At 37.9% G+C, this 14,729-nt stretch overlaps 1 protein-coding gene across 3 annotated transcripts in view; it reads right to left on the reverse strand.

The window, feature by feature from the left end:
* Nucleotides 1-10,633, reverse strand: part of LOC106870481 (F-box/LRR-repeat protein 2) — a 13,609-nt gene extending 2,976 nt beyond the window's left edge. Inside the window, exons 1-5 of one of the 3 annotated variants that reach the window (XM_014916593.2) lie at nt 10,531-10,632; nt 7,026-7,850; nt 3,457-3,568; nt 1,633-1,758; nt 349-450 (exon numbers count right to left, since the gene is read on the reverse strand). In XM_014916593.2, coding sequence (XP_014772079.1) covers nt 349-450; nt 1,633-1,758; nt 3,457-3,568; nt 7,026-7,850; nt 10,531-10,547 — 1,182 coding nt within the window. In that variant the 5' untranslated portion in view covers nt 10,548-10,632. Of the gene's footprint in view, nt 1-77; nt 451-1,632; nt 1,759-3,456; nt 3,569-7,025; nt 7,851-10,530 lie in introns of those variants that run through there. The other 2 variants (XM_052974315.1, XM_052974316.1) reach the window with 2 other exon arrangements.
* Nucleotides 10,634-14,729: the final 4,096 nt, after the last annotated feature.

The following is a 14,729-nucleotide window of genomic DNA, read 5'->3' on the forward strand; positions in this document are numbered from 1 at the left end:
ATATACATATATATAGTTTTAGGGAAAAGAACCAAGGTTCATGAACTCATCGATGAAAATCCACTGTCACATATAGAAAAATTAATAATCAAAAGCACAATAAATGAGTATAATATAATACAAAGTAAATATCATAAGATAAAGATAATAAAATGACTACACGTGTTTCATAACTAATTTTCAAATAGAAACGAAATTTAAATCGATTAAAATTATCGAAAATCAATTCTATTCAATAATACAGCTAATCTTATGTATGTATGCATGTATGATGTATGTATGTATGTATGTATACACTCAGGTGAGCACACAAACACACAAACAAAAGGAAAAAGAACTGGAACTTACACGACACAAGTTGACTAGATGGCTGTCTTTGAGAGGACAGTCAGAAAGATTGACATTTTCAAGTTGCTTACAATTCTGTAACATCCTAGCAAGGGAGTCAACCTAAAAGAAAGAATGCATATATCACAATACGCAGAATATATACATGGAGATTTAAATAACTTTGCCATCTGCTGTGTCATCATCATTGTTTTAATGTCCAATTTTTTCACACTTGCATAAATAAGTCAGATGGAAGTTATCAGGGCAGATTTTCTACAGCCAGATGCTCTTTCTGTTGCCAACCTTTACCTATTTCCAAGCAATGGAATCTCCCCATTCATGCTTAGACCATGCTTTTATAGAATATTGGAAATTAATGACATTCATTAACAACAATCGCATGTCATGGAAACAAGGAGGCTCAAACATACACACACTCGTACATACATACTGTGAAGACGCATGGCTCAATGGTTAGAGCGTCAAACTTACAACCATGAGGTTGTGAGTTCGAATCCCGGACCGGGCTGCGTTTTGTGTTCTTGAGCAAGACACTATTTCACGTTGCTACAGTTCAATATTCTTTTACTCTTTTACTTGTTTCAGTCATTCGACTGTGGCCATGCTGGAGCACCGCCTTTAGTCGAGCAAATCGACCCCAGGACTTATTCTTTGTAAGCCTAGTACTTATTCTATCGGTCTCTTTTTGCCGAACCGCTAAGTTATGGGGACGTAAACACACCAGCATCGGTTGTCAAGCGATGGTGGGGGGAGAAACACAGACACACAAACACACATACATATATATATATATATATATATATATATACGACAGTCTTCTTTCAGTTTTCGTCTACCAAATCCACTCACGAGGCTTTGGTCGGCCCGAGGCTATAGAAGAACACACTAGCCCAAGGTGCCACACAGTGGGACTGAACCCAGAACCATGTGGCTAGTAAGCAAGCTACTTACCACACAGCCACTCCTGCGCCTATATTGTTAATGGACTGGTTCAGAGTTTGAAAGAAAAAAGACAAAGAACACACCTAGCTTTGATGTTTCATCTTTGGAATAAAGAGAAAATATCAATTAGCATTCTTTCACAACTAACCTTCAACTAATCACCAAATACTATTTTTCAGTTCTTCGTTGTTTCATTACAAGTTTTTGCCTTTTTACCTAAGTTTGAAATACTAAATCGTACTTGCAAGCAAACTACGGAGCATCGTAAACTACAAGAGAAAAAAAATATTTTAATAGAAATCCCATCGTACAGATACATGAGCAAAAACATAGACTTACAGCATCACAATGAGATAAGTTAATTAATTTCAGACGTGTACAGTAATTGGCCATAGTGTCGACAGTTTCAGCATTTAAATGCCAACCAAAGCTGAGATGTGTGATACGCGGACAGTTGTGAAATATCTAAAAATAAAAAGAATTTTTTTTTTAAAGTTTATTTTGCAGAGCCAAGATAAAAAAGAGCTCAAGGATCAGTTAAATATTGTAAAAAGTTTAGCCAGTGAAAGATTGGATGTTTTCATCCCTATTTTCCTTGCATTGGATTTAATTTGAAATAGGCACAGGAGTGGCTGTGTGGTAAGTAGCTTGCTTACCAACTACATGGTTCCGGGTTCAGTCCCACTGTGTGGCACTTTAGGCAAGTGTCTTCTACTATAGCCTCGGGCTGACCAAAGCCTTGTCAGTGGATTTAGTAAATGGAAACTGAAAGACGCCCGTCATACATACATACATATATATATGTGTGTGTGTGTGTGTGTCTGTGTTTGTCCCCCAACATTGCTTGACAACCGATGCTTGTGTGTCTATGTCCCTATAACCTAGCAGTTCGGCAAAAGAAACCGATAGAATAAGTACTAGGCTTACAAAGAATAAGTCCTGGGGTCAATTTATTTGAATCCCTTCAATGCAATGCCCCCAGCACAGCTGTAGTCCAATGACTAAAACAAGGAAAAGATAAAAGGAAAACTCGTCAATTTTTAAACAGGTGTGGCCGTGGTTAGACATTTGCTTCTCAACCACATGGCTCTAGGTTCAATCCCACTGCATGGCACCTTAGGCAAGTGTCTTCTACTATTGCCTTGGCCTGACGAAAGCCTTATGAGTGGATTTGTTAGTCAGAAACTAAAAGAAGCCTGTCATATACATATACACATGTGTGTGTGTGTGTGTGTGTGTGTGTGTGTTGTAGTGTCTGTCCCCCATCAGTGCTTGACAACCAGTGCTGGTGTGTTTACAACCCTACGATTTAGTAGTTCAGCAAAAGAGACTGAAAGAATAAGTACCAGCAGGCTTTAAAAAACAAAAAAAAAGTACTGAAGTCAATTCATTTGACTGAAAATTCTTCAGGCGGTGCTCCAGCATGGCCACAGCCTAATGACTGAACCAAGTACAAAAAAACCCCCCAAAAAAACTCAAAGGAGTGGCTGTGTGGTAAGTAGCTTGCTTACCAACCACATGGTTCGGGTTCAGTCCCACTGCATGGCACCTTGGGCAAATGTCTTCTACTATAGCCTCGGGCTGACCAAAGCCTTGTGAGTAGATTTGGTAGACGGAAACTGAAAGAAGCCCGTCGTATATATGTATATATATATATAACATAATATGGTAAAAATTCGATATTAATTAATATCAATTTAATACCAGGAAACTAGCACATTAGAAGAATCAGAAGGTTCAGGAAAATTTTTTTTTCGAGATCCTAAAAAGATTATAGTACTTGTGTATATAAGATTGACCAGTAACCGGTCTGTCAATATGCTAGAAGAAGCTCACTTAAGTGAGCTTCTTCTAGCATATTGACAGACCGGTTATATATATATATATATGTATGTGTGTTTGTGTGTCTGAGTTTGTCCCCCCAGCATCGCTTGACAACCGATGCTGGTGTGTTTGCGTCCCCGTAACTTAGCGGTTCGGCAAAAGAGACATATAGAATAAGTACTAGGCTTACAAAGAATAAGTCCTGGGGTCGATTTGCTTGACTAAAGACGGTGCTCCAGCATGGCCGCAGTCAAATGACTGAAACAAGTAAAAGAGTAGAAAGAGTAAAAGAGTAATGTATAATGTACATAGAAGTGAAGACCACAGATATCAACAGACCTTTACAATAGTGGGATTGGTTACACAGAAACAATCATCAAGGTACAACTGCTCAAGATCATATTGATTTTCTGCTATCAGTTGAATGGTTGAATCAGGAAGAGAACAGCATCTAGAGAAGAGGGCATCAATAAATGACATATCAAAAATCCACCTTGTCACCAAATGGAATCAATCACAAACATTCCAATCAAATTATCACGAATAAAAGTTGATAATTACTGATTATCCAGTTGTAATTTATCAACATAAGCATATCATTTAATGGCAATCACATGAAGACACAAATTACTATATTTTTCCCCTTTTATTTAAATAACCCAAAGTGCAGACATGGTTGTGTGGTTAAGAAGTTCTGTGGCTAATGGCTAATCCCATTGTACAGTACCTTAACCGTTTAACATTTAATCTGATCATATCCAGCCAAAATATTCTCTCTGATTTACGTTGAAACCAACCAGATCCAACCTCTTGTGCCTACTCTAAAATGTCGTTCTTAAAATAAACAATTACATTTTTGAAATCTCAAAGCTACAAGATAAAGCAGGAGTAATTCAGAACAATGTGAATAAGTAAGCAATATATTTGACAGAGTAATCTGAATAGTAGGGGGTTGAACGAATGTCTGCTATAGATTTGGACAAACTGTGTAGAGGTATCTAGAACTGTACCGATATTTTGGTGACAGACTTAATCCGTTGTTCAGTTTAACATTACAATTTGGTTCTTGGTTTGCATTTAGTAGAGTCCACTCAGTCTGAGGATGACTCTTGAGTCATGGTTTCTAATCTCAGATGCTTTGCAAAAAGGCCATATGTACTGCCCTTCTTCCTCTGACCAAGATATGAAAAAAATAAAACATCAAAAACATTTGAACCATCCAACCCTGCGACTGTCAATATGTAAATTCATTTAATGTAAGATAATTCCATCTTGACATTACAACCCACCAAAAATACTTGTGAGTGTGGGGACCACCAGCGGTGGAGAGCACTAGTGGACCCAGTCGGCTCTGGGACCACTAACCAGGGATGACCCCCAGCCTGTTCAATCAAGAGCATGAAGCACTAAGTGAAGCAATTGTCCTTCTCTTAACCGCTCTTCAGCCAAGTAAATGGGAGAGGAGAAATCAAGTACTTTACGCAGGGCAAAGTAACGCTGGAATATGAGTTAATAGCTTTCCTACAAAGAGAACAAGAGCTTATCCAATCAGCCACTAATGTATGCCATCTCAATCTCACTTGATTCACTCACTTTTGAACTCCTATGAAACTGCATTCTTAACATTCTTAGCCCCTTTTAGGGGCTTGAAGAAGCTATGGATACCGCTTCATCTTCCTCAGACTATCAAATAAAAACAAAAAATTATTTTGATAGACACGTAGACATTTTTCTATACTTACAACACCCGAAAACACGGAAACCCCGAAACCAAAAGATTACTAATATAAAGTTCACAATATCTGTTATTATAATAATTTCTTTCAAATTTTGGAACGAGGCCAGCAGTTTTGAGAGGTGGACATCAATTTATGAAAATATGTGGCCTAGTGGTTTGGGGTGTTACTCATGATTGCAAGATTGTGGTTTTGATTCCTAGACTGGGCAGTACATTGGATTCTTGAGTAAATCACTTCATTTCACATTACTCCTGTCCACTCAACCTTAAATGAGTAGCCCTGCAATGGACTGGCATCCCTTTCAGGGGGAGTGTTGTTATCTTGGTCACTTACATACCGTGGAAACGAGTTAACAGGCTCTATGACTCCTAGGGCTTGATAATGATGAAGTGAATTACATCAGCCCAAGTGCTCAATAGCTACTTGTTTCATCTATCTCAAAAGGATAAAAGGCAAAGTTGACTTGTAACACGACTTTGGTTTTAGCTATTATTACAGTGATAGAAGTGGAGGCGCAATGGCCCAGTGGTTAAGGCAGCGGACTCGCGGTCATAGGGTCGCAGTTTCGATTCCCAGACCAGGCGTTGTGAGTGTTTATTGAGCGAAAACACCTAAAGCTCCACGAGGCTCCGGCAGGGGATGGTAGCGAACCCTGCTGTACTCTTTCACCACAACTTTCTCTCACTCTTACTTCCTGTTTCTGTTGTGCCCATATTTCAAAGGGCCAGCCTCATCACACTGTGTTACGCTGAATATCCCCGAAAACTATGTTAAGGGTGCACATGTCTGTGGAGTGCTCAGCCACTTGCACATTAATTTCACAAGCAGGTTGTTCCGTTGATTGGATCAACTGGAACCCTCAACGTCGTAAGCGATGGAGTGCCAACAACAACAACAACAGTGATAGACAATATTTCAAAATTTTAAACAAAATACTTTAAAACATCATCATCATCAACTCAATGATTACCTCAAAACATTGATTAAAAAGAAACAAAATTAAAGATGGGATGAGTAAAGATGTGGAGCTCACAAACAAACATTACAACATGCAGAACAACTCGGAAGACTATGTGGTTTTGACAAACTAGAAAGGACAACCAAGTCTCTCTCAAGTCACATTCCACAACATATTAGATCATGCAATCCTAGGTAAATGTTACATGGGAAAATGAGGGGTTGTCACAGCTAGATTGTCTTTGATCTGCTTAATCAGGACTCAACTTGGTTTAAATTACAACATCATCATCATCATCATCATTTTAACATGCACTTTCAAAGGCTTGTCTGAGTTAGAGTTTATTGATGCAAATTTTCTAAAGCCAGATGCCCTTCTTGTCATCAACCCTTACTTGTTACTGTTGTAGTGAAAATGGTACTCCCACTTTCCACATGACGAAGTGGTATGAAGAGCCACTATAAAGTCAGACAGTCAGTCATTGTAGGAGTTCTCAGTTGGAGTCAGTGTCAGTTACGTGATATATATGAGTTCGAGTTACCGTCGAGGTAGATGTTTCACGCAGAATACCGCCACAACATAACAGTGGCAACAGAAATATTACAGTGATGATAACAACATAGAAGTGGATGAGGATCCACATTATAACAGTTACCAAGTAAGGTAATGTTTTCCTATGGCCAGATATGTTTCCACAGAATACTGGAAATGAATAATATTCGTTTACAACAATCATGCAATGTCAAGACAAAAACACATACACACATATATGGGTTTCTTTCAGTTTCCATCCACTCATGAGGCTTTGGTCAGCTTGGGCTCTAGTAGTCTCACACAGTAGGATTGAACTCAAACCTGTGTAGTTCAGAAGCAAGCTTCTTAACCCCCATGGCCACACTGGGTTATAGCTAAATAAATTTGTCAAGAGTTCAAAATGATTTTTTAGGAGTTGCTACCCTCCTAAAACCAGACAGGGACTGTGTTCACCACAGAGGTAATTTTTCAATTATTTTTTTTTAACAGATAAAATAGCAAAACGTGATTCTCTGATTTATCTAAAAGAGCAGCGACTGTAGATCAGAACTCACTCAGACTATTTACAACCAGTTCCGCTTCTACCAGCCTGGAAAGTGGATATAAAATGATGATAATGACGATGATGACTTGCGGTTTTATGATGGGAGGCAAAAGTAAAGGAAACAGTTTCATACCCTTTCAGAGATAAAAACGATAACCATCGACATTTTTTAAGAACACTTGAGATCCCTTCAGGGGAAAATCCCATTGTATTTGAGATATCTAAATGAACCACATGATTGCTGTATGAGGTGATTTTGTCAAGAATTTCATCTGACAGAGTCTTGTGACCAAAGTCCTGAAAATTGATATGTCTCCACAATGATGGATCTTTAGCGAGTTCATACCATTTTTTACAAACTAATTCAACCGAATGTATTCGTTCAGGAATAGTGAGGTACTTAAAGATTTCTAGAAGGATACTGCTTGGTAAATTAAGAATGTGTAACGAATCCTCTGGAGATGGTACTCCATTTGTATGTTCTGAATGAAGTTCAGAGTCATGTTTTTGTTCTGATGTGTCTTGAGGAAGACTAGTGACTTTACTTGCTACAATTTCTTCTGGTTCCTGTTGAGAAAACACTGTCCTACCAGGAGAGATTTTGTAGTTTGTTGACTCAGCCGAACAATGGTATTTAGAAGAATGACATTTTGACAAAACTAAGTTACTACAATCAGTAGAAGTTGTTTCCTGAGTCTGTGGGAGAGAAGTTAAGTGTTTGTCATGTTCATTGCTAACATTACTTTCATCTTTAGAGTTCTGTAAAGAAACTGAGACTGCATCTACACCCTTTACATTCATTGAACAAGAGTCTGAAATAGTTCTAACTGACAACTCGCCAGTCTCTACTCCTACATTGATCATCTTGCTGTTATTTTCTCGACGTACTTTGCAAAGTGGTTTGTTATCATGAGTAGGTGACGCTGGGCATCTTTTCAGTGTTCTTCTGTGAAGTTTCCTACATGTGAAAAAAAAAAAAAAAAAAAAAAAAAAACAGTTCGTTTTATAATTTGAAATATACGTTATGAAATAGACTGTACTAGTGTAAATGAATAAAAAAAAAACTGAGATAAAAGTGTCTCTGATTAAAAATAAATAATATAAAACAAAACTCAATATGCTTCTTCTACCTTAATTCTGTATTTTGAATGCAAGCAACCAAAGTCAGATACATTTTTTCATTCAAAATCCTAATCTAAAACCTTTTTGTAGCAAATGCTATTGAAAACAATGTAAAACAAGATATGTGATGAAGTAATTTCCTTCATGGATTCAGCTGATCTCACTGTGGCACCATGGGTTAATGTCTTTTATTGTACTGAAGAGTAATTATTGAACCTAACAATAAGGAACTTTCTCCTTCAATAATGTACTATCAGAATCATCATCATCATCATCATCGTTTAACGTCCGCAAGTAATGAGAAAAGCTGAAGGTTCAGATTAAAGCTCTTCAATGATGGCTGGTCTCCATGGTTGAAATGAAATGGCATGCCATCCTCAAAGGCAATGCCTTCTCCATTTTATCTACCAGGACCATGCAGCAGACCAACAAGTCTTTTTAGCTACAGCTGTTGTTTCTATTAAAAAGCTAGTAATTCTTATTTGATTTAGTTGCCTGAACACAAACTGTCACCTGTTTTCTTTCAGTTGTCCACTTCTCTCTCCATCCACACACATCTCATACCTTCTCAACTAAACTGAATGGCCCTCAACAAACTCTCGTGGATCAATAATAGTAAACTAGTTAATTATCATTAAAAAACTGGCACTCTATTGGTTATGGCAAGGGTTCCAGTTGATCTGATCAACAGAACTGTCTGCTCATGAAATTAACATACAAGTGACTGAGCACTGCACAAATATGTGTAACCTTATCATAGTTCTCAAGGAGATTTAGTGTGACGCAGAATGTGACATGGCTGGCCTTTTGAATTACATGTACAACTCACTTTTGTCAGCTGACTGGACTGGAGAAACGTGAAATAAAGTGTCTTGCTCAACAACACAACATGCCTTTGGGAATCGAACTTACGACCATACGGTCGTGAGCCAAAATACCGAAACCACTAAGTCACGCAACCTTCAGTTCATTATATACAATACAAAGTACCAAGAAAACAGATGTTAAGTATCTGTTGCGAATCTGATGATTTACAAAAATTTTCACACAGCCACATAGTTTTTTGTGCTAATTACGAAAATCAGAACCATTTTTTTTTAAAGTAATTAATTTAACATGAAAAACTACAAGAGTAACACATCGTATAAACTGAAAAGATTTATGGTCGCTGATAATACAAAAAAAAGGTAATATTTCTTTAAATAAAGAAGAAAAAAACCTGGTTGAAGACAGATTTTCGTAAAATATTCAAAGTTATCAAATCTCTGGAGAGTTTTGTTGTAATAATAAATTTCAACCCAAAAGATCCATGTTCTTTTCAACCTTTATTAGTGAAAGACATTTTTCTCTTAATCTAACAGAATAAACGAAAAGCAAAAGCACTGAACTCGGCTAAAAATTAGCATTAATAAAAATGAATTATTCTTAAAAGCAAAAACATTACATTATCTTGACAGACAAAATACGGTCCAACAAACGACAAAGAGTAGAGAAGGCATTGGAACCAGCAAGATCAGGCTGTGTGGACAATCGAATAGCTAAAAATTAGAAGCAAATTTCCCTCAAATCACAGACTAACGTCTTAGATAAACCAGTCATCTTATAAAAGTAGGCGTAAACACAAGGGTCGCCAAGGACGGTGAACATAGGAAAATGGTGGGATGGTTACATCTGGAATAGCTCAGATCATCGGTGTGCCTCCTCAGTCAGTATAGATAAGGCACTAAACAATAAGAATTAGAGATGACAATGCGAGTTCAATCTTAGTTTATATTTGACTCACGTTCATCAACTGCTTGATATGGAAATAAAAAATTGTCAAAAACAAGACACTTAGAAATAGCTTCTAGTTCAATTTGGTCTGCCAGTCACATCATCATCTATAAATTTGGTGCTACATAGCAAACATCAACGCAAAAGACTTATAACGGGAAATAAGTGATTATGTAACATTCATGCCTCTTTCAAGGGCATTTAGCAGCATGACTACAATTGGATATCGAACTAAGTACTTCAAAAGCTGCTTTCTTTCTATACCTAAGTATAAATACACAGAAAGAAAAAAGTGAAGAAATTCATAAGTATATATTTAAATCCGTTCCTAAAACAATGCAAAGGAAAACACTTCATATGATGTTTTTTAATAGACTTTTTTTTGTTTAAAGCAGGAACAATTATTTATAAAGAGTTATTTTACTGAGTTCTTTGTTTATGAGGATGTAAACAAATATAGAATTGGTAATTTTGAATGAGAAAACATAAGTTGTAAACATCAACCAAAGATATTCCTTCGTTTTTTCGCTGAGAATAATTTTAGTGAACCGATTCCCCAAAACAATATAATTTACACAACCATAATAAGCCGAATAAAATATTGTTCACGAAAATCTAATGAGTGGATCCTAAGCATTGGTGAAGTTATTATACAAGTTGTAACTCGAAGAAGTAATCTGGAACAGTTTACAATCAACAGAGAAAGAAATATTTTGACAACCGGCGATTCACACTTAACTTACCCGCTGTCGTCCGCCATTTGTATACACTGGTATTAAAATGTATTAGCTGAATTATCTCCCTTGAATTCAATAGCCACCCGCCAATTCATTATCTCATTCCCGAATCCTACTATTGGTCGTTTTCGTTAGGCTCCGTCCGTTTTAAGGATGTGATGGAAATTTCTTCTTTTCCTTTCGTTGTTTTTTTTTTTATTTCCTTACCACGCCCTTATTATGCTGGCACATGGTATACTGTAAATTGTGTAAGCCTATTCGAATGTGGCAGTCCTTATTGTAGTGACCACAAATAAAAAACCCGAGTCGTTTTGCCGAGTTGCTAGCTTCTACATTTATTGTTTAAATGTCCGATGCTGATTTCGATCGATCTTTGCTTTTATTTTCGCCCTTGCCTTCGTCGCATGTCTCAAGGGTAGATGACTGGACACTATGCCCTTGTGATGATTTTATTTCAATGCATATTGAACAAAAGTTCTTTTTGCGCACACCTCTTATTCTTAGGTAGGGACAGTGCTCTGGACGCAATTCGTATTGAAGCTAATCATATAAATCCATTAAGAAATGGCCCTCGTCCATTCAGCATCATGACCGACCAAACTTTGCAGGAAACGGCTCACTGATTACAGATATATTCTTTGATCCTGTTCTGCCTAGGACCTGAGAGTTGATGACATTGTCTTCCCATGAGAGAACATCTGAGATTTTGCGATGACATCTTATGTGAATAAGCATTTAACTTCTTCCCTTGTCTGAGATACGTTGCCTCTGTTTGGCGTTCATTATCAGGTTTTCGATCTAAATTGTGTTGGTGGGTCTAATCGTCATAATAGTTTCGTTCAGACACGTTCAATGTCTATCACGTTGAGTGTGGAGCCATTAATAAAAACTGAAGGATGATACGGGGCATTTAGAATATATCCTTAATTTTCATTAAACTGACGGTTAAAGCAAATTCTCTGCGTGTGTTGGAGTGTCAAACTAACACTTCCTTTTTCCGAGCTGAGATTCGAAACCGAATCTAAGGATTCTCGCTCGTCTGATCTATCACTGACCAAACAGGCGCGAAAGTAATTTCTTTGTCCTGTCAAAAAATGATGGATGGTTTCCCTTCGACCTCAGTCGTGTCATTTAAGGTTCAAGTGGACAGGAGGCGACTTACATAAGTAAGAATTTCCTCTGTGGTATATCTGTCTTTCTAGCTGTCATTACCATTATAGATACAGCAATCCGTGGAGACAGGCTTAATTGTACAATTTACCTTCGTCTCCACCATTCTATTTCTTTAATTTAATTTAACCTAGTTGTTTTTCTTTATTGCTAATTGTTCTTTTTAACACATCCTAACGTCATTTATTATAAGTCCATTTACGCATAGACCTTATCTTATCTTATTCTTATATAATTTATAAAATTGTAATGGTAGGACGGGCTAGTTTTGGATAAAATGAGAAGGGTGCAAGAGTGTTAGTGTGAGGGAAATGAGGTGACATAGGGAGAGTGACTGATATCAGTGAAGGAGAGGGCAGAGTTTTGTAAGCGACAAATATGGAGTGGGGGTGAGATGTCATTCAGGGATATTCACGCGACGCTGCATACATACTTTCGTAAATACATAGATACACACAAATGCACGCGCGCGTATACGTATACGTATACGTAACTTTCAAAACGCCGAGGAAGGGAAAGAAAGGTGGATGTGAGGAATACGTAGGGATCTATTTCAAAACGGGGGCAAAATTACGATTAAACCGGATGAAATATGTCACAGGGAATAATATTTTTATGACCGTCCAGCAGTAACTCTATTCAGCTGAATAGACGTCAGTGATTGGTTGAAATTACAGAAATACGACAACTTTAACATGGAATAACTTGCGATGTACGTTTTTTTTTTGTTAAGAAGACTAAGAGTAAAAGATGTTTTATATGACACATTCTACCAGTGTCCCAAGTTTCAAAGTGTTTCGTTAAGAAAATACTGGTGTCCCCGTTTTGAAGTAGATCCATACGTAGCTTTAAGGAGACAAGGCGTTGGTAAGTTGACAATTGTTCAAGGCAGTGTTTCTGTTGTCCATCAGAAAGAAACACGCACACATACATGTCTACTATACACCATTTTAAACTCGTAATTACCTGTGTGTACATGTGTAAATGTGTTTGTTTGTATGGTTGTGTGCGTGTGTTGTGTGTGTGTTGTATTGTGAGTTGTAGTGCGCACGCGCGCATCTGAGACGTCTTGTAACTGTCTGTCTCTCTACTTCCCTAGGGTCTTCTCTGTTGCTGTCACATATTGTGAAATTTAAAAATTTCGTATATTGAAATAATTTTCCACGTTAAACCCTATTTTGTTATTTATTTATTCCACAAAAACTGCAGAAAAATGTCCCAGAGGTTTAAAGTTTAATCACTTCTATCTAATCAGAAAACAGGATTTGGAAGCTAGCATTTTCTACATGATAGCTGTCTATCACAGAATGAGAGCAAAATCATTACGAGGAAGAATTTTTATTAAACAAAACGAAAGTAAAGCATTACGACGACCAAAGATGTAAGAACTTCTGAAATTTTAATAAGTTTTAATAAATAAAGTCATGTGAAACGGCCGAATAGACATGTAAATAATTTAAAAAGGTAAAAATCCGTGACGATGTTTTATGGCGAAGAATTGCACAAATCAGTCTTGATCAAGAGGCCTATCTGTCGGGGAAGGCATGATCTGACATGGAAAAAACAAAAATTTATGTAAGACATTCTATTGTAAAAATTTCCCGGCAACAACGGGCTATTCAATTAAAAATCGTAATGGTAAGGTGGGCTATTTTTGGATAAAATGAGAGGGGTGCAAGAGTGTTAGTGTCAGAGAAGTCAGGTGACATACGGAGAGTGACTGATATCAGGAAAAGGGAGAACAGACTTGTGTAAGCGACAAATATGGAGTGGTACTGGGGTAAAAACGTTAATACAGCTGTCATTCAGGGATACACACATGCGCGCTTTCAATTAGTTTACAAAGTCAAGTCGTAGCAGACAGACGACAACTAATGAAAACAGAGTTTGTGTATGTATGTATGTCACACGTTGTCACCTTTATGAAAAGGAATGATTTAGATCAAATGATTACTATTAACATGTATTCACGTATGACATTACGCACACGAATCGAAATAACTTAACCCTACAACAACTATATTCGTGATTAAACCAAATTCATTCTTTTTCTCATCTTTCATTCTCTTTCTCTCTCTACCCTCTCCACAAACACACACACACACGTCTTTCATATCACGTTCTTTCTCGCTCAGCCCACTTTGTCTTTCTCTCTCTCTCTCTCTCTCCACACGTGCGCGCGCACACACGGATATATTTTTTACTTACAGGGACGAGAGGACGAGGTGGTGCCCATGGCCTTCACATGTCCTCCTCAGTCATGTCATTAATATTCCCCTTGAACTATTGTAAGCCAACGCCTACGAGAAAGACTTGAGCCGGGAGAAAATTCTAGAGGCTCGATGTTCTGGGCAGAGAAGACAAGGAGTAGTGACTAGACTCAAAGGTTCTGAGAAGAGGGGAAACGAGCGGGTGAGGAGTACTTGAGTGGTGATGGTGGTGGTATAAACCGAGTTAGCACCGATAAGCAGAAGCCGGCAGAAAAGTTGAGAGTGGAAACAACGACCCTATGAGCCAGAAACTAGGGCATGTTTGTGAGTGACTTGATGCTAATCAGCCTGGTTGTTATTTTTTGGGATGCAGCCAGACATCCGTGTGTGCAGTAGCAGCAGAACTGTTCCATATATGAGATTTATATTCATTTGTAGACTATCAGTGATTGTTTGGGACCAAAATACCTGCTGGTCCTGAAGAGAAGTCAGTCGTTAGAATGTGGTCTAGCTACGTTAATTGAAGTGTCTAGGTAGAGGAGGCACAAAACCAGTCAACTCCGAAAAATCGAGGCCATTGTAGCAGCGACAGAAAAGGTAAAAAGAGGATACAGTACAACCCTGAGTCAAGAACTGGAGTGTGTTTGGGAATGGCCTTTGGCAGTCAACTGACCAATCTTTCCAGGAGTGGACCGAGTGTAATTAAGGGCCCTCGGGCATAACTGTTCACCGGGCCCCTTAGCATTGATATCAAAGAGAGTTAACATGTAGAGTGTGGGCTTCTCGGAGTTCCGGGCTCTCCGGCAGTGTCCGATTGACCGACGG

Source organism: Octopus bimaculoides, chromosome 18 (assembly GCF_001194135.2).
Source record: "Octopus bimaculoides isolate UCB-OBI-ISO-001 chromosome 18, ASM119413v2, whole genome shotgun sequence".
Classification (NCBI taxonomy): Eukaryota; Metazoa; Mollusca; class Cephalopoda; order Octopoda; family Octopodidae; genus Octopus; species Octopus bimaculoides.